The 20438-nt window shown below is 39.8% G+C and overlaps 2 protein-coding genes across 6 annotated transcripts in view; one reads left to right on the forward strand and one right to left on the reverse strand.

Moving 5' to 3' along the window:
• Positions 1–3856: 3856 nt before the first annotated feature.
• On the reverse strand, positions 3857–7916 carry LOC308311255 (small ribosomal subunit protein eS6). Its single transcript, XM_080757902.1, has 6 exons — positions 7795–7916; positions 6808–6939; positions 6249–6459; positions 5197–5343; positions 4630–4787; positions 3857–3998 (listed from the first exon to the last, which is right to left on the reverse strand). The coding sequence occupies exons 1-6, from the start codon at positions 7798–7800 to the stop codon at positions 3903–3905; spliced, it is 750 nt and encodes a 249-aa protein (XP_080614028.1). The 5' UTR covers positions 7801–7916; the 3' UTR covers positions 3857–3902.
• A 1150-nt stretch (positions 7917–9066) lies between these two features.
• The window catches only part of acer2 (alkaline ceramidase 2), a 30196-nt gene continuing 18824 nt past the window's right edge, over positions 9067–20438 (forward strand). Inside the window, exons 1-7 of one of the 5 annotated variants that reach the window (XR_013963854.1) lie at positions 9067–9512; positions 9977–10091; positions 12010–12151; positions 13131–13268; positions 16093–16230; positions 16479–17648; positions 17682–19648. Coding sequence is in view for 2 of the 5 variants with exons in the window: in XM_080760131.1 (XP_080616257.1) it covers positions 9399–9512; positions 9977–10091; positions 12010–12151; positions 13131–13268; positions 16093–16230; positions 16479–16665 (834 nt within the window). In the remaining 3 variants the exon portion in view is untranslated. Of the gene's footprint in view, positions 9513–9976; positions 10092–12009; positions 12152–13130; positions 13269–16092; positions 16231–16478; positions 19649–20438 lie in introns of those variants that run through there. The other 4 variants (XR_013963855.1, XR_013963853.1, XM_080760131.1 and 1 more) reach the window with 4 other exon arrangements.

Genomic DNA, 20438 nt, shown 5'->3' on the forward strand with positions numbered 1-20438 from the left:
CGCAAATATATTCAAGTCTAACTCATGTTGCTATGATTAGGTGACATAATGGTGATGTGAAACAAACGGTGTAAAAACAAACATTAAATTATCTTTATTGTTAATGGCATTTCATGTTTGTGTTTTTTGTTGGGGACAACATAACGTAACTTTCCCTTTGTCAATGGTGTTTTTAAAACAAACATTGAACTAAACACACATTAAACCTAAATCAACCAAATAACAAGATTCCTATACAGGATCTCCTCACTGGTCAACAAAAACACCTTGAAGACCCTAATGGGAGCCCTCGTACAAGGTTTCTTTCTTCAACTATGCATGCACCTCTAAGGCCCTTAAAACAAGGCTCCAGACTTCCCAAAACAAACTGGGGCTACTGCTTGGACTTACTCCCCGAACCCACCTCACCCCTGCCCAATTTGACAGGCTCAAATGGCTTGGGGTTGACGACAGTACAGCATCTCGCTACACCATCATAATACCCATGTACCGGTCTAAATACTTCCTTTGTCAACAAAGTCCACACCCACAACACCAGAGGGAGTTCAACAAACCATGTGCAACCCAGATTCGGCACAAACAAGGGACTAAGCCAGGGCTATATGTTGTGCCACCCCTTATCCCTAAACTTATTTGCCATTTTTTACTATTTAAAAAAACCTTTAATCAGCTAAAAATAGCTGATCTACAAGCTCACAACATGTAGATGTAGATTGGCTAGTTAATTTTCAAAATGGCAAATAAGTTTAGGGATAAGGGTGGCACAAGATGGAGCCCTAAACTCATTTCGCTCCTATGCCACCAAAATGTTGAATGCCCTACCAACAGTTATTAAGACATGCAAATCCCTCGACTCCTTCAAAACTGCTCTCAAATGGCACCTATGGACGGCTGCAATTTGAAACTGGCCCCCGTAAAATCTGAATCCCCCACTCACCCCTTTTCCCCATCACTGTTTCCCCCCCCCCCCCCCCCCTTTTACCTCTTCTATGATGATGATTTCCTGTTTTTGTCTATATAGAATTCTGGCTATATATTCATACGTCTCTAAATGTTTTGATGAATTGAAAATGGTGGGCCCTATTGTAAACGAGTGTAATGCTTTATGGTGTCGTCCACTCACAGTTAGCAGTTTTTGTATTGAGTTGTACTTGAAATGTACTGAAATTCTGCAAACTGTTAATGAAATCAATCAAAGTCATTAGTCAAATTCACATTTGCCAGGATCGTTAATGGTTTCACCCTCCCTGAAATACTTCCAGTTTCCATGGCAAACGATCTGGCATGTATAGGTCTTGACTGGCTTGAGAATACTTTCCCTGTAGTCCATAAGCCGACAGAGCAGGTAACTTCATTTGTTTCATTCAAACAAAAAAGAAGAAATTAATTTGTGTTCCATCTCTGTGCTAAATTTACCATTATCTATATCACCCAGATCACTGCCGGTGCCAAGAATATGATGTATGAAGCCAAGGATTTGATGAGCATCGCAGGCAATGGAACTGTGGACTGTGTACAATACGGCATCTCCTGGGCTGTTGGGATGATGCAGGAATTGCAGGCACAAGCACAAGTTCCAGTTCCTAACAGGAAGGCGGCTGTTAGGAAGCAGTCACCAGTTAAGAGAGCCATCGCTGCAGCTGCTCTGGAGCTGGACTCTGCACTGAACCTGTCTGAGGCCCTGGTGGAAAGAGCACTTCCCCCAACCAGTGCAGATATGGGTAAGTATTAATTTCTTAAAAATTGTTCAATTGATCATGTAATGGTCTTCTACATGCAATTTCTAACTGTAGTGTGTGTGTGTGTGTGTGTGTGTGTGCCGCTTCAATTATTCCCACCTGTCGCTGCTGCAGAAGATGAAGAAGACAAAACTGTGGAGGGCTTTGATCTGAAAACGGTCAGGTCCAGCTTCTCTGTGCGACTGTTCTCCCTCACTACCAAGCTATGTAGAAGAACCTACCGCCTAGTTGGCTCCAAGATACACACAGTAAAGGTCTGTAGATCAGTGGTTCTCAAACAATTTAGTCAAGGACCCACAAATTAATTAAAGTGGTTAAACCGGCATTCATACCCATTTAAGGACCTTTGGGAAGATGGTATTGACTCACATTGAGGGTAATAAAATGACAGTGGGGAAAGTTCATTCACACAAAGCAAATTCATAGAATAACTGAAACCTTTTGAGCTGTGTTGATGTAAACTTTTATTAATTGAACTAATTGCAGGACAACTGGCTTGGGGTTTTGGACTGGAAGGATCATGTTCAATTAAAGCGACAACAGGAGGAGGTATGGGGCATTATTGTGAGTGATTTGATATCGGTGAATTTTGGATGAATTAACACAGGGTTTTACTGTAAACTGCAATTTCAGTCTATTCACAAAGCTGTAATAAATATAATGATGAATCTTCATTGTCTTGATGCTGAAAACATTTAGTCCTGCTAGCACACAGTAACCCACTTCTGGGTTCAGTGGAGTGTATAAAAAAGGTTTGTTGATCTTTGTTCTTGCCCAACAGCTCTTGGGTAGTGAGTCCACGTCTTCTTCAGTTCCAGTCCACAAACGGCAGACTGGATTGACTTCGACCTGGAGTCTGCCCCAGCACCTCCATCAACATGCTGTGGGTGTTCTAGTCTTTGTGTCGCAGATGTACAACCTTATCACACCTTTGTCAGATCAAATCTTGCCTGTTGTTGTCCAAGTTTCCATCGACAATGCCTTTACCTACTTGATCCACATTTCCATCAATGGGCTTGCGGAGCCAGTTTGCACCAGCCTTCCCCAGCAGATGAGCAGGTCTCAAATCCGGAAAGTTAAGATACCACCCATTTTTAACGGGCATAAGGGTGGTAAGGGCAAAATTTTGTGAGCTTCATTAATGTGAAACGACAATTATTTTAGTTTTGATGTTAAGCTTATTTGGTGGGGCTTGGATTGTTTAAAAGTACAAATTCTATGCAATTTTTCAATAAAGGTGATGCATTCTATTTGACTGCTTGATGTGTAATCTTGTCACAAATCCAAAAACATGGGATTATATGGGAAACGTGATTACCTGACTGCCAGAATTGATTCACATTGAAGGAATCATCTTCCATCAGTCAGCTAAGAGTCGCTGGTTAGCCTCTGTACTTTAATTTGTCTAAAGGTTTAACGTTCAGTTTGCCAACTGGTTTAGAACTGTTGCCCACTGTTAGACCTTGTAACCATCACAAACTAGGCTTTAATGTAAACTTTAACATCACATCCATAGACAAGTCAATTGCAAATGCATCCCAGTAGCTGCAGGCTATATGAATTGTCTAGACTCTGTAGCAAATACTGGTATACAGAACCCAAGAAAGCTCAAGTCAGCCTTAGCTGAGATTTCTTTCATGGACCGGAATAAATTTACCCTTTATGAATGCAATTGGGACCCCAAAGTCCCATGTCCTGACCCTTATCCATAATTTATACATTCTGGATAATCGACCCGTTTCAGTAATTATGGAGGCCTAAATGTAGCAAGAATTCAAGATCTGATGTTCTATTAAGAACTCTCAAACACTATCCCATGAGACCTTGCAACCAATCAAATTCAATTTACCCTCTTACCATTGGATTATGTTCAGTGTTTTAGTAAAATCTATCCTCTCATACACAATGTAAACCGTAAGCTTGACTTGTGAATGGGTTATCAGTTATCGCTGATACAAGCTCACATCACAATGCCATGAGTTGAGCGCTTTAATACAGCAGTGATAACTGTGGAAAAAGCCACATGCAACGAAGTGTAAAACTCTAAGCTTGCTGCCTGCCTAGTCTTGGTTTGAGCATCTCAGTCTACAGTGGAATAAAATATATCGAGGCAAACATTCAGAACATATTCGTTTATTTCTTTCAGCACATTTGTTTATATTTTTACTTCTGGCTGGACTCAGATTTTGATGTGGATGCCCTCAGGGAAGAAAGACGGCGCCTCTTGGCAATTTGTTCCTGCCGCTTCTCCTTGGCCTCCTGTTTGTACAAACAAAAACAATGTGCAGGTCAAATACAGCAGCAGGATGTTTGCAGTCTTTACTCCTTGACCACCGCTGCTAAATGCTTCCTCAGACAACTTATTTGGCACTATAGTAAAATTGTATTCAATTAATCTACAGTTCAAAATGATAATTGTAAAGACAGACATTTAATTTGGGTTCAGAGTCAGATTAGTAATGAGCATTTACCATACTGTTTACCATATCTGTAATCCATTACTATAAAATTGAGTTAGTTGTAATTTTCATGCAGCCTTGTTTTGGGTGGTTTAAAAGTCACGTGACAGGATGCCATCAGAACATACACATCACCTAGCCTTAGTATTTGTCACCAACAAACTTCATTAAAAAGGTTTCAAGTTACCCAAAGTGGGACCAAGTATTTGACAGTTATGCCTGCCTCCTATGTTAAGGTAAAAGGGATTGAGAGAACAATGCAGTTCAACAAGACATGATTACGTCAGGGTGCATCTGGTAGAGCAGTTCCACAGTTACTATAGCAACACACTATCCCCCCTTAATGACTACAAGGCAGTCAAAGGGTCTGCTGGTGTGCCAAAATAACTTTAAATGCACAGCAACACTACTCTAGTGGAATAAGCCCATACCTTCATTCTCTTGGCCAGCAGTTTGGCATACTCGGAGGCCTCTTCCTTGTTTTTCTGGGTACGCCTTCTCTTCAAGGCAATGCGGCGCCTCTTGTGTTGCAGCACACGAGGTGTCACCAGCCTCTGGATCTTGGGAGCCTTGGTTCTGGGCTTCTTGCCTAATGGAAGAAGTGAACAAAGACAGTCGTCAGTGGCGATAAAGAACTTGTCAATAGCTTCAAATTAATTTGATAGTGTTCCTTATAATTTGTTTAAATCTGAACAAATTTGAATCAGTTTAAAACTAATTTAAGGAAGCAATTTCCCCCCTCTACGATTAACACAAGGTGCATACAAGTTGTAGTCACCCAAGCTGAGAATTCAGATTTAGTGATTGGGAGAGCAATGCAGTTCAACTTCAGACATGGTTAAGTCAGGTTGCATCTGGTAAAGCAGCTCCACAGTTACTATAGCAACACACTATCCCCCCTTAACAACTACAGGGCAGTGAAAGGGTCTGCTGGTGTGCTTACAATGTGCAATACCTGACATGTAAGTCATGCATTAAAAAAAACGATCAAATCTCACCTTCTTTAGTCACTGGTCTCCTAACGACATACTGTCTCACATCGTCCTCCTTAGACAGGTTGAAGAGCTTGCGGATCTTGCTGGCCCTCTTGGGACCCAGGCGACGTGGCACGGTGCTGTCAGTCAGGCCTGGAATTTCCTTCTCGCCTGAGAGGCAGACAAGTCAGCACAGGGCATTAAAGTTAATTTTTGTATGTATGCATCCGTTTAATGATATACACAAAAGCTGTAAATTTGCAGTACATTACATGTACAGTTGCATATTTAACTAGGGATAAGGATCCTGCGAAATAACGTAGATCGAATCGTACTGCAGCGAAAATGACTGATCTAACGCTCCGATCCAAGCAATCCATTCCAGTAGTCCACTCCAGCACTTATACACAGCAGATTCAGCATGTAGCAGCATGCAGAGGCCACGTGATCATAACAGTGTTTGCTAGTTGCAGGCAGCTAGTCAGCACCAATACACAGCATAGACTTAAATATGTGCTGCATCGGATCAGTATGTGATTCGTATCGGTATTGATCGATGCTGCCATATCGATATCGGATCAGAAGTGAAAAATCAAGATCGCAGCATTAATAAGTAGAAGTTTAAAACCGTGAGCTACCGATGTATGATATTTTTAAAGGATTAGTCAATAGTCATATGGAGTGACTGCAGACACATGTCAAATGTCAAGTGCAAATAACTAGGTTATTTGCAAATATAAAAGTCTTTGAGAGAGCAAGTACAGTTCCAATCAGCCATGGTAAAGAAACTGGTCGTTTCTGAAATAGGCTCTACAGTTACTTTGGCAACACACTTTCCCCCCTCATAACTACAGGGCAGTCAAAGGGTCTGCTGATGTGCCATACAGTCAATTGTTTCCAGGGCAGTCAAAGGGTCTGCTGATGTGCCATACAGTCAATTGTTGAAAAACGTCCATAAGTTTTCAAATTTCAAAAAAGAATAAAGGCAATGGCTGATCATTAAGCTCACAGCATTGTGATGCTTGTAGATCGGCCGTTTATTTTTGCTGCTCCATTTGATTAAAAGTAATAATTACCTTTCTTGACGATGACCAAGTTGAGAACGCTGAGGTTGGCGTCGACAATGCAACCACGGACAGACTTGCGCTTACGCTCGCCAGTCCTGCGGGGGCGGTAGCAAGAGTGGCCCTTGTAGAGCAGCAGGCGCACACGGCCATGGGTCAACACACCCTGCTTCATTGGGAAGCCCTGTTTGTCGTTGCCTCCACTGATGCGCACCACATAGCCCTGCATGAGCAGATAATGACATGAATATTTACTGTACTGCATTAATGTGTCCGACATTGCAGAACTATTTCAACATCAACTAGTATTTTATCATTTGCTAGGTTTAATGATTTTGTGATTGAGAGAGCAATGCAGTTCAACTTCAGACATGGTTAAGTCAGGTTGCATCTGGTAAAGCAGCTCCACAGTTACTATAGCAACACACTATCCCCCCTTAACAACTACAGGGCAGTGAAAGGGTCTGCTGGTGTGCTTACAATGTGCAGTACATGACATGTAAGTCATGCATGCATTATGATGCATACAAAATCTAGTGTCATGTGGTTAATCATTTCGAACTTGACTTACCTTCCACTCATCACCCAGGGGGTCGGCAGGCACCTCACTGGCCATGCGCTTCTCGTAAAACGTACGCAGCTTCCTTTCATCGTCCACTTCGATGAGTTTCTGACAGCCAGTGGCCGGGAACGATATGTTCAGCTGTAGGACAAACACAAATCGACCAACAATTTATTTCACTGCAAAACGTTTGCGTAAAACATGCAGACTTCACATGTCCCCGTTATGTGTAGTGACGAATGAAACTTGACCCTAGAACTCTCGAGTTAAACTAGTTCATGGTGTAACTGTAAATTAGCCACTACAGTATGTATATGTATACAAGCAGGTCAGATCTGCATAGCTTCTTGGTAGAACTCTGAAATGTTGACAGGAAGCTACCAATTCACAACACAAGCAAGCCAGATAGGTGGAAATCCTGGACCTGAATGTTCAATGTGCTTGAATTGGGATGGGATCACAGACACGCAAACGTCCGTAACCTTAACGTCACAAAAGCTTAAACCTAACCTTAAACTTAAACACGATGCCTAACTTCACAGAAATTATGCGCAACCTCAAAACCACGTTGACCTGGCTAAACACCGGGGTAATAAGTGTCCCACCGGTAAGGTTAGTCCGATACCTCTGCTAAGCTAAGTAGTAGCCACTTTACACAACCATTGAAACAAACTAGTACGATTCGATAACTAGATTGAACATAAATCACATGGCATAAACACGTTAGTAAAATAAACGTTATAACTTATTTTAAACTTCTTAGGTGCACATTTTCTGGCAGTACTACTGTACTAGGCAGCCATATTTCCATTCCCTTTCAACACTATGGATCGTGCTAGCTCCGTGTATAATCAACAAACATCCGAAGTGGTAGAGCCATGTTTCACACAACAGAGTACACATATAGAACATGCAGATTCAGGGCTTCAATCATACCGGGTTATTTTATAGAGAATGTGAGAATATAAAGATAAATATTAAAGTCAAAGTTTGTACCTTCATTTTGCTAAACTGCCCAACGAGAGGCCACGGAAAAGAGACCGGATATCCGCCTTCGTTGTCTCACTTAGGCTGAACATTTCTCGCGATAACATACGTTTTCCTCTTCAGATTATTTCATGCCCAATATTATTAATACTTTGATGGACATTTGTAAACACACACATTATAACATGTTTTTTTTAAACAGAAATCATTTATTAAATTTAAAACTGCCTTAACGCAATGTATGTAATATAAATAATGGCTATAATAATTTGACGAGATTTTTTATTTATTTTTAAGAACACCGCTTCGTTGTACTACGGTGTAGCCAGCCAGAAAAAGCAGACCTACAAGCTTGAAGCATACAACGCATCGCGGATATTACGCGATGTGAGTTTGTGAGCTCTGATATTTTCGGCGCGCGCGACACCGTCGTACGAGTACAAATTGGGGCTTTAGTGTTGCCATGTCCACTTATTATACGCAACGTTGGGCTTGTTTTCTGTAAAGTTGCTTGAAAAAATTAACCTCGCGTCTGACGCGTCACCAGACTTTCCAGTTGCAGTATGCGTTTTTTGGGCTTGTTTCTAAGCGTACATGCTTTTTTTGGCTTGTAATGTTTCCTAATGTTGTTTAAACCTTAGAGTATACTCTAAGAGTTTTAAACCTGTGAGCATACTTGTAAATCGGCTATTTCCCAAATGGCTTCTTTTGGGCTTGTTTTCGTAGACCTGCCTGACCTGGTTGCTTATTTCTCAAATCGGGCAACACTGGCCAGAAGTGCGCTTGCGCTGGCGTCAAGGGTGCCAACAACCAGAGCTATAGAGTAAAACGGAGTTACGAAAACTCCGTTCACTTCATGGGGCCAGTCCAATGGCGGCTCAGACTTCTATTGAGAATGGGGAGTCGGGGACCACAAATAGGGACAAGTCCTGGACCGGAAGTAGGCAGAAATGCATTGGACCCAGGCAACAGCCCAGCTTTAATGATCTTAAATCCCTTTATTTTAGATTGTTTTGTAGTAATTGTACAACATAAACATTACAGAGACTTTAGTTGCCACTGTACAATACTTTGAAACAGTTGTCATGTTGCACGCATGCCTAAAATAGCTCTTATTTGCGCCGCCCTCGTTGAAAACAATGCATTTAAAACTCCAGCTTGTCCCCCTTTCAGGCTGCACGAACAGCGCTCGAGCGCTCGGTTTCTGCCCCCTCAATATCCTAACTCTTCTTTGTCTTACTCTGGCTCTGCCAACAACGAGCGAGTAGTCTGTCACTGACTGTCCCTGAGCTGGGCTGGCCAGCCAGTGGCTGTCACACACAGTCAAAAGTATATAGGGGTTGAACGTCACGACCACGGGCTAATGGATTATGGCAGTAGTGGTCTGCAATGCAACTGTGTTCGCTATGTTATCGCATCGTCAGATTTACAAAAGGCATCGCGTTTGAAGACGTCGCGTGAAATCTTCTCCTCCGGTCCGGTCCGGGTCCCGGCCGTCTCTGAGAAAAACACGCCAGTGTTCTTCTTCCATGTAACACAGTGACTGACTGTGTCTTCTAAACTGGTGGTGTCCTGTTCACACTGTCTGTGTCACACTCAGATCTAGTCCAGACATGAGTAACGTTGATCTTATTTTTTGGGACCAGTTGCAGGCTGGTAGCTCCGAGGTGGACTGGTGTGAAGGCAATTACCTCATCTACCCCAGCATCGCTGAGTTTTACAACACGGTTGGTGGTGGTGATCACTTTATTATTATTATTATTATTATTATTATTTTGTCTTTTTCCCTTAAATACGTTTCTTTGTTTGTGTTGTTTTTGCACAAGGCTCTTTTGTTTTGCTGTCACATATACGTTGCTAAATTCTAAACTTGATGGCTGTTCTTCTCTATGTGGTTATGAACTGAATGTATGCTTTGTTTATGCAAAAAAATAAATAATTAAGTTTCAACTTATGAAAGAGATGGTAGTTTTAAGCAAGACACATATTGTGTCTCCCGGTTATTTAAGATGTTGGAGGATGGATGCGATTTTGTTTCCTGTTCAATATTAACAGCTATTTTTATGGTTATTTTCAGATCTTCCCATATAGAACATTATTTATTGCACTTTTGCCAATTATATCATTTGCTTGTTCAATTCCACTCTAACATTTTGGCTCATCTTTCTTTCTCTTTTATTTATCATTCCAGATCAGCAACATATTGTTTTTTATTTTACCACCTATATTAATGTGCTTGTTCCGCCAATATGCAACACATTTCAACAGTGGGATATATCTAATATGGATCCTACTAGTTGTGGTTGGTAAGTTGCTTTGCTTATAGTCTGTCTTTATCTCCTTATTAGCTGCTTTTTATTTTATACCTGAATGTGATTCTATTTTGATACAACTTTGCAAATGTTAAATGCTATTTTAAACCCTTAGCAATAACATACTATATATATATATATATATACTGTAAATGTTTTCCTAAAACAAACCAGACTATTTTCTAGAATTTAGTTGGCACACATTTAGTTACTTCTTGAATCCTGGTGTTACTTTATGTCAGTGGCATACGAGATGATGGCTGTGTTTTGTCCATCTCAATCATATTGCAAACACACCACTTGCCCTGTCAGCAAAGATAAGGATAGGAAACTGTCATGAGACAACTCCCACAACCTCTGTTCCTGAGGGGTGACCGTTCCTGAGGGGTGACCTTTTAATGGGAAGTCAAGTCAGATACTGTAAAGACTTGGCTTATGTAACACGGTTGCTGCTGACATTCTTAATGTAATTTACTGAAGGTTAATTCTGTCTAATTGTACATTGTAAATCAATTCTTGATCGTGCAATTTTAATTGATGATTGATGTATACACCATTTGAGAGCAGTCAGCAGTCTCATTTAAAAATCAAACATCAAAACCTGAGCACATCATCCATGCAAACTGAGTAAGTAAGTAAAGCAAAAACAAACACTCCAGTGTTGATGCAAAAATATGCATTTGGGCTACTGCCAAACAGCTGTTATTACAGAATAAAGTCCCTGGCCTTTACAGTGTTGTCCTCAGTTGGCTGTCCTGTCCACATTTCAACATCTAGCACTGAACCAGGAATGTGTGCTCTTTATGATGGGATAATGTTCTGAATTGCATCATTAACTAAGAGGCAGACATGTTTTGTGTGTGAGGACATGGTTGTTGTTGGGACATAAATATAATATAGCCATGTAGGGTCACATTCTTTCCCTCACTAGAGTCTCTAGAACTAGGATGACCTCTGACTAGGACATTAGTTGTATGTTCTAGTATGAAAAGTGCAGCTGTTTACCCAAGCCCATCCAGGCGGCCACAGGCCTATGATTGATTGATTGAAATTTTAATTTCAGTGTGCAGAATGGGTACATTTCAAACGAAAGCAGAAGTCAATAAAACAAACTGTTACTGTGGACGACAGTCACGGCCATGGTTAAGCATTACACTTGTTTACAACAACCAACCACCATTTTCAATTCATCAGAACATTTAGAGACATACAATATCTTGTGGACCAGACAAACTGCAAGATGCCTACATATTCATCACTTAGGTTGAGTAGTCGGATAGCTACCATGCAATAATGTTCTATATTTTATTTTAACTAATTTTTTCCCCCTTCTTTTTTATTTCAATTATGTCTGCCCATAACGTCTCATGCTAGTCGCCTGTAGTGCCTCCTATGAAAACCGATAATATCAGGTCTGTTGGACCCTGATAACTAAAAACAAGGAAGAACGGGGACGATGACATTCTGCATACAATTTAAAAATATGAATTCATACTCCTGCATGTGTAGGTGCCAGTAGCAAAATAGTTTTAGTTATGATTTTGTGAACGTTGTGAACACTCCATTATGCACACTTTTTACTTAAAAATCAATACAATACATATTTCATAAGCCAAATCTTGGGCTTGAGAAGTGAAAGTTTATATATTGCAAATTTTACATGCTTCTGGAACAAATATTTGATTTGTCTAACTTTGGTTAATGTTGTCTACATTTACTATACCATATACTATTACAGTGACATTACGACAGATTTTCACTGGAACCATGTTATTTATTTATTTTATCAAGTGAAACACTTTTTCTAAACATAGTTCTCCTAATCATATATGTTTTACAAAAATTCTGGTTTTGATATTTATTCACTTGAAATGAAATGTGTTTTGTAATGTTGTATTTGCTTTTTCCCTAGGTATTGGTTCTACATATTTTCATGCTACGCTCAGCTTTCTTGGTCAGATGCTGGATGAGTTGGCCATCTTGTGGGTACTTATGTGTGCCATTGGCATGTGGTTCCCCAAGAGGTACCTACCCAGGATGTTCAGGAAAGATCGGTAAGTTACAAAACATGGTACAACAAAAGGATTGTCTTTGCAGTCTTACGCACATTACAAAGTACAAATTTACTAGAGGTGAAGGTCTTGTGACGTTTCAATAATGCACTTTTTTCAGAACCATCAAAAGATTCCACTGTTATTTATAACATATTCCATTGCAGTTAAATATAATGTCACGATGAAACAAACTTCTCCTTTGTATGTTTTGCCAAGAAAAATTTCCTTCAAACACTGAGCCAAGTTTGTCTGTTGAGTTTACTGTTGGTCACTCTTTCTAATCTTGTGTCGACTGGTATGGCTGTCCAGTTTAATTATAGGTCTGGTCAAGATAGCTGACACCAGTAAATACCACATTGCATGTCTTGACTTCTCTTTTCCTTTGTCATAAAGCCAGTATGCCTGCACCCTAACCTCAAGCTGAACCTTCCAAGTTCAATATTGTTAATTATGTTCTTATACAGTGGTACAGTATAATAACAGTATATCCATCAAAATCATAACTTTCAACCTGGCATCCTTATTTTTGGCACATCTCCATGTGAAATTTTGGGGGTGGGGGGTGTAATATAGCCCCAAAACAGGCTGGTGCGACACGTTGTGAGCTTGTAGATTGGTCGTTTTTGTTGTACACCATCATAAGACCAAAGGTACGTTTGAATATACTGTATGCACTGAGCGCATACGTGAGTGCACTCCCGGTGCGCATATCTGAAGTATAAAATAGGTTAAAAAAAAATAGGTAACAAGAATTGATGACATCGTTGCCTAGAGACGAGCAGCCAATCAGGACACTAGGTTGTCAGTACAGCCAATGAGAAACATAGGTCTCAACTACAGCAAGTGGGTGTAAAAGCACCGCAGAGAGAACATTGACCAGATGTGCAGCTGGTAAAAATAGTTGCTAATTGACTTCATTGATTGAATTTGACATGTGTTCATCAAAGTTTTGTAACTTAAGTTGCTTTTCCAAATCCAGGTCACGGTTTAAAGTGGTCATTGCCATCTTGTCGGGGATCACCACTGGGTTGGCCTTCGTTAAGCCAGTCATCAACTCATTGTCACTAATGACCCTGGGCATCCCTTGCACTGCACTGCTCATTACTGAGCTAAAAAGGTTAGTATATTGGGTCTGTTATCTTAATGGAAGCATAGAAAACATACAAGCTCACCCAGTCTACATGTCAAAGTGTCCCTGACTCCCTCCCCTTGGGGCTAGCCATCTGAGCAGCCATCAGCTCGATGACGCTGTAAATTTATTTTCCCTTCCCCCGGGGACCAGGAAAATACTCCCCTGAATGATTTGTACCGTATATTAGTTCATTAAGTCAATACAATGTGAAAGTTATTTGTCAGTCTGTTTGTGCAAACCTTATTCACCCTTATTATGAGGCAATTGTCAGGCTTCTGTGATACAGTGATTGCACTAACAATTACTCAATGTCAAGACGAGAGTCTAGGCATGCACCACTTTTGACCTATTGTACTCTCACTGCCTCAGCATACCTCTGTCCTTTTAGCAATTTTAAGGGTCATTCATGTTTTTTTACTTGCGTGCTCGCGCGGACAACCGGACATACATGGTATGTGTGTTGCCATCCTTCCGAATGTGCTTTGTTTCTCTAATTCTGGCCTATGTTGCAGCAACTTGGGGGCGTGGTCTGTTTTTTTCCGTTTCCCACATCCGATCCCTGATTCACCACTTTCAAATTTGTAGCCCTCATTTAGCCATTGTTTAACCTGCATGTAATTCTTGACATACCATAACTCGCGATGGCAGTCATCTTTATTAGCAGCTTGTTTTTGTTCTGCTAAGTGCAAGAGTTCCTGTTGCCCTGGCTGATGATGGACTACTGCCCATAGACTGTTTTTCTGCTAGTATTTACAGAGGGAAGGCTACAGGGTCACTGACCTTTGCTCATACCACTAATGACTTGATGGACATTTTTGCAGTCCATTACAATGAACACACACCCTGAGCTCAGTGGTATTATTCTGCCGAATTATTGACCATAATCTAAGATGAAGTAAAATTATGATAGTTATAGTCTCACAGTTTAGGGATTGTCAATAGTGAATACAGTACAGTATATAGCCCCCTATTTGGGCAGTAGTGGCTCAGGACTGGGAATCCCCGGTTTGATCCTGACACCACCTGGTATCATATTGAAGTAAGTGTACTTGAGCAAGACTGAACCCCTATGATACCTGGGTGCTGCTCCTAACTCAGAACAAATGTGTACTTGGCAAAGCTTGCCTTTTACAATCTGCCCTCTATAATAATCTCTGGCTGTATCTTGCGTTGCTTCCCTGAGCTTTTCAGTCCCTGGTGTGAAAGAATCTTCACCACAGTGCTCAACCCCGGATAGACTGGGCTGGCCTTTCATTATGTTACAGTATCTCTACCTCAAATGGTTTACTCATTCCACTATCTCTGCGGGGAGTAACCCTAGTGCCGTTTCTGTACTCTTATTCTGTACTCTAAAGTTTTGATGACCTAAAGTTCATCATAAAATATTTCACAGACAAAAATGATACAATTGAAATTATTTAATCTAGCCTATTTCTAAAAAGATCTACAAGTATCATGTGCCCACCATTTCAAATGGTAGAAATTATTTGTGTAGCTCTGTTCTTTCCCTGTTAACCTGCCGGCCATTCTAAAGTGACACCCGTCACCTAATATATTTATTGTTATACACTGCTGTCTTTGTCCTTCCTCAAAGACGTATTATTTGCCCTTTGTGTCTCTATTTTTGTATTTCTTCTTGCTGATTGTGTAGTGGCAGAATGTGTTATTTTTCTCTATTTTTCTATTTAAGCTACAGACAGCTTGCTACCACACACTTAACCTGGCAAGCTGTGCAGTAGCTGTACATGGTTCATTCCAATTAATACCCAACAACCTAGGAACATTTTCATCAAACATCATGTGTTAAATTAATGTAATCAATGTGTTTGTCACAATGTTATACTAGTTATATAGGGTCAATAGAGTATACAATGGGTCCTTATCTCCTTGTGATACAGTACATACTTGACTCTGGTCTCGGCTGCATGTGTCTGACTGGTATGCCTGAGGACAAGGCTAAGAATAGATGATTAGCACATGTCACTCTTGGTGGATGGAGGAAACCACTGTAAGATTTGTTTCCGCAGTGTTCTTTAGCAGAATGCTTGAGTGAATTTGGTTATACATGATTGTTAATCACAACTCACATGGCTTCCACTATAGAAAGGAAGGAGACCTGTATGTGTGCTTTAAATGAGAGAGATCTCTTTATTTTATTACTCTTTGTCCATTCTAAAAACATGGTAAACACGAAAGAGGTATGCAAAAAATAATAATCATAATATACTTTTGTACCATGTCTCCACATAGATGACTTTCAACAGAGGCCTAGAGGCTCTTATTGAGGCACTTATCCCCCCTTCGTACCATTTTAATAAAAATAAAAATAATAGCTACTTGAAGAAGATAGTTTATGCAAGAGAGAGACAAAGGGTAATAGGACCACAGATATTATCAGATGTTTCCACTCATTTTCCACATGAGTGGAAACTTACGGAGAGAAACCTATTTTCGAAGCAAATCTACGTGCACTGCACTCTTAGTAAAAAAAAAGAACCATCGGATATGTTTCATAACATTGTTTACATGCATGGCTGCTATTACATGTAGCTCTGCTGTTCATTACTTATCATGCAGATGGCAATGCAACTTGTGTTTTTGACTGTAGAGGTTTTCTTTTTGCCAAAGAGCAGTACGTTTTTTGTTAAACTGACCTATATTTTCACGATGATAATAATACTGTGCATGAATGTTATTGTGTTAGTGACAGATTCACAGTATATCAGCCTGACTTGTGGCCATTCTCTCATTAAGGCTTCTCTACCCAGCCATATGCATGCATTTGTAAGTATTCTGTTTTTGTTTGCAGGTGTGAGAACCCACGTGTCTTTAAACTGGGACTGATCTCAGGGATTTGGTGGGCTCTGGCACTTCTCTGCTGGATCAGCGATAGGATATTCTGTGAAATGTGGTCCTCTGTCAACTTTCCCTACTTACATTGTGCTTGGTAGGTTGGAGGCAACTAAACAAAAACAATATATTGTGTTTTCTATCACAGATTGTACTACTTGCAAGTTAACCATTATCCCCAATGGCAGTTTCAAGGAGTGCAATCTGATCTTAAAACTGTTTTGTTGCAAGGAGTTGCACCAAAAATAACCAATGCTACTTTTAGTTGAAGATCTGTCATTTTCTGTCAGAGATGCTGTCAAGTAGAAATGATGTTGTTTTTCTTTCACTCTCTTCCTCCGAAAGGCACATCCTCATTTGCCTGGCTTCCTACTTGGGCTGTGTGTGCTTTGCATACTTTGACGTGGCGACCGAGGCACCGGAGCGAGGGCCTGTCATCATGTTCTGGCCTAATGAGAAATGGGCCTTTATCGGTGTACCCTATATTACCTTACTCTGCGTTCACAAGAAGTCTGCTGTCAAGGTGACTTAATTTTGGGCTAAGCCTATTATTCTGCCAGTTAGACTCCAGAATGTCTCACAAGGATGCATCCTAACATCAACTGCAGACTACTAACATGTCTGCAAGTTGGTCTGAGTCAGCCGGTGATCTTGAGATAGGATCTTGACAGTAAACCACCCTTTGGCCTACAATAAGTCTTTCCCGCTTTGGCCCTACTTTAGCTGCAGTTTTGTTACAGTATTCTAACCGAGCACAAAATGCATACCAAGATTTTGAAGTGACACAATATCAAAGCCAGGAAACCTGCCACATCTTTTTATTTCAGGCGCACCAAGTGAATTCTCATGTTTTGGAGAAAGAAATCATGTGCTCAGTTTATACAGTATACTGAGTATAGCATCATGTATGGATTTAGGTGTTCCACAGATAACTGAGGGAAAATGTATTCCAAAGTTTTATGGTAACTTTTTACTTCAAAACACCATCTTATACAGTGTTATATTGTGATATAAACATAATCCCAGCATCTTATAGATGCTCTCTTGTTATTGTGATGTGTGCATTTAGGCACTGGAGACATTAACTGTGAGTATTGCATTATGCGTCAAACTTCCAAAGCCTTATTGCATAACCAGTCTCACATTGCTATAGTAATTTGTCAGAAAGCTGCTATTTAAGTGGTTTATACATTATTGTAGAACTCTTGTAAAAACAGCACCACCTTTTTACATTTAAATCTATGAGAAATGACCAAAAGGCGACTGCATAGTTCATACCACAAAAGGCTTTAACAGGTGCTGGTCAGTGCGCATATTTTGGCACAGTGGAGCATTTAAAAAAGTTGAGAACTGTTTATTTGTTGCCGTGGGCTGCTTATTGTTAGCTAACCAATGATGATACATTTTGTCGAGATTACTGACTCAAGCCTTGCTTTAAAATGAGTAGACAGAGCTCCTCGATGAGGTTGTGATATGTCCATTGTCCAGTACCCTACCCACAGTCAAGGGGTGGAGGTCCCGTACCCTACCCACAGTCAAGGGGTGGAGGTCCCGTACCCTACCCGCTGTCAAGGGGTGGAGGGTGTGAAAATCTTCGAATTTCAGGAGAAAGTGTTATAGGCAGTGTAAGGCAATTCATGAAGGCCTCATGTATTTCGAGTACATAAGCCCTTTTTACATAAATATAAACAATAGGCTTCTTCTCAAAGTTGTGCCATGTCTGATTTCCAGCATGCCAGTGTGAAAATTAAGGATTTTTCTTTTATATAAATGTATATGCAATTCTGTACATAGTTAACACTTCCTCATTATCTAACATACTTAATTTTGCAAAGGAAATGCTGTATTATGCAAACATGTCATCTGCATTATTGTCTGGAATGTACAGGTACCTTTTAATAAGAGTAGCCCAAACAATTAGGTGAACAGAATGTGAACAGAAAGTTATTTACATTAAATTCATTGGTCGTATATACATGTTTTGTCAATATATGTGATAATTGAGTTCCCAATTGGAAGATACTAGTGGGACATAATGAAGGACATATTTAGCACAAAATTTAAGATGGCTTTAAACTCTAAACATAACTCTAATTAAGATTTTACAGTTTTAGGCTAAAAAGAAATAATGTTGAACTATAGTCCATCTACATCCATGAAACACTTTGCAAACAAAATTATTTGTGAAAGCTTAGCTTAAACATTTAAAAAAGAAAGAAAGGGAACATTTCACCAGCTATTCTTCAACTTTGTATTACCTTTTGGTCTCGACTTAGTATTTTGTCTGTATAATATTTTCCTCCAGATAGTAATGTGTTAACTTGTGCAAAAAGCCTTAATCAATGGGGATGATGAATTGTAAAGATAAATGAATGCACATTGTGTCCCAAGTTTGTATGGCTTTGTACTACCTTTCTGACGTGACTTAATAGAGCTGGGCAATATATCGATACAATATTGACATGTACTAATTTTGGTTATGATGTAATTTTGTCATTATTACCTAAGTATGGGGTAAAACTGTGTGATGGATTAGAGTTTATGACCTAACCACCAGCATTTAAATCAGTGTTTTTGCTGTTTAATCATGTAGAATTCAAAACCCCATAGGATTTAAAACAATCCAGGATTACCAAAGTTTCAAATGATAGATTCCAGGAAGTAATCCTACTGCTGGGCGTGGATGAATTAATCCCATATTGAGCTTTCTGGAAACTAAAATTCAATACACATGGACGTTTATGGGACACCATTTCTTTACTTTTTTATTTATTTTTAATTAATAGTTTTTTTTATTTAGCCAAATTAAGTATTAAGTAATGCACAACCAAAATATAAACAATTAATTATGGATGTGTGGCATTGATATATTTGCAATTTCAACTGTTGGTTTTCAAATTCAAATTGGCTGCCCTGTTTTTTGACAATGTCGAGAGAGTGGACGTATTGACCAAGAATATTTATATTGCAGGTCAATTTGCATTAGTATTGATAACCCTAAACCTTTTCAGAGTGGTTCATTCCTGAGATGCAAAATCGAATGCAACCTATAAAATGGCAAATTAATGCATTTGTGATTGAGCATGATAGTCTAGTCTAGCTACACATTATACAGTATGTGCTATAATGTAATACATAACACTGACCGTTGCAGGGTTGCACAGTGTCCTGAATTGGAAAGCCTCTGTCCCAGCAATTAAGAAATACAGTATAGTGTTTTCCTTTGGAATCGCAGTCACGATTTCTAATCATATATTCATATGACTACATTTCATAATTAGCAATTAGTTTAATAATTATTGACTGAACAGGGTGCAGAACAGTGTGCCACATGTTTTATCATGAATAGCAGCATGGTCTGTTCTATAGATGTATAGTATTCTCAGTCTGTCTGTACTTGTAGTGATGGTAAAGACAACTTGCACATAAATATTTATTTTCATAATTTATCCATATTTGTAATGTTACCATAATGTTAGTATTCTATTTTATGCAATAAACAGTCAATTCTTGTACTTGTGTTGTTGTTTTGGTTGTCATGTTTTATCCACCAGATGGCACACTTTTGACACCGTTTTCACTTCAAGCATGGTGGTACACCATTGAAAGCTTCTCCAGTTTACAGGAGGAGAAGCCTAGGAGATTATGGTTACAGACTGATTTGCACACACAACATGGAGATGTCAAAAGATTCAGACTTGATCCTTTTTTTGTATGTAGTATGCCATGTTGGAAAGTAACTAATTTCAGGTACAGGTACTGTACAGGGGGGGGGTACTGTACAGGTACTGTACAGAAGGTCCTGGGTTGATTCCCGCTGGGGATGCTGTTTGTGCTTGGGGCATGTTCTCTCCTCCGTATCATCAGTGCCCATACCCTAGGTGGTGTTGGCAAAATATCTGTGTGGAGTTTGCATGTTCTCCTCGTGTCCCCTAGGCTCACAAAAAACATGCAGTAATCCTGGTCTCTATACTGCCTCCCCCTGGTCAGACGGGCCGACTGATGGAGGGGAAAGGAACTGGTTAGAATAACATCCACACGCTATGTCCAACTGGGGTAACTCCCCCCTGTTAGGTGACATGGATCTATTCTATGGAATCTAGAAAGAAGCATGAGGTCAATCCGCTGCTCTTCCCAGGTTGGCAGAGGCAGTGTAGCGCCAAGGATTACATTAGATAATTGACACTGGGTGAAAAAAATTGGTTGCAAAAATGGTGGGATAAAATAACAAAAAATAAACATTAGTACTTACATGCAGTATTTCCAAAGAATAAAATATAATTTATACTTCTAAACCACTACATC

This window comes from Protomyctophum bolini (assembly GCF_963924005.1).
Source record: "Protomyctophum bolini genome assembly, chromosome: 3".
Taxonomy (NCBI): domain Eukaryota; kingdom Metazoa; phylum Chordata; class Actinopteri; order Myctophiformes; family Myctophidae; genus Protomyctophum; species Protomyctophum bolini.

Excerpts from the sequence above, each read along its gene's own strand:
- LOC308311255 (XM_080757902.1), bottom strand. Across the intron at positions 5,344-6,248 it reads CTTGGTCATCGTCAAGAAAG|GCGAGAAGGAAATTCCAGGC; the intron begins GTAATTATTACT and ends TCTGCCTCTCAG. Across the intron at positions 3,999-4,629 it reads TGCTGGCCAAGAGAATGAAG|GAGGCCAAGGAGAAGCGGCA; the intron begins GTATGGGCTTAT and ends TTGTACAAACAG.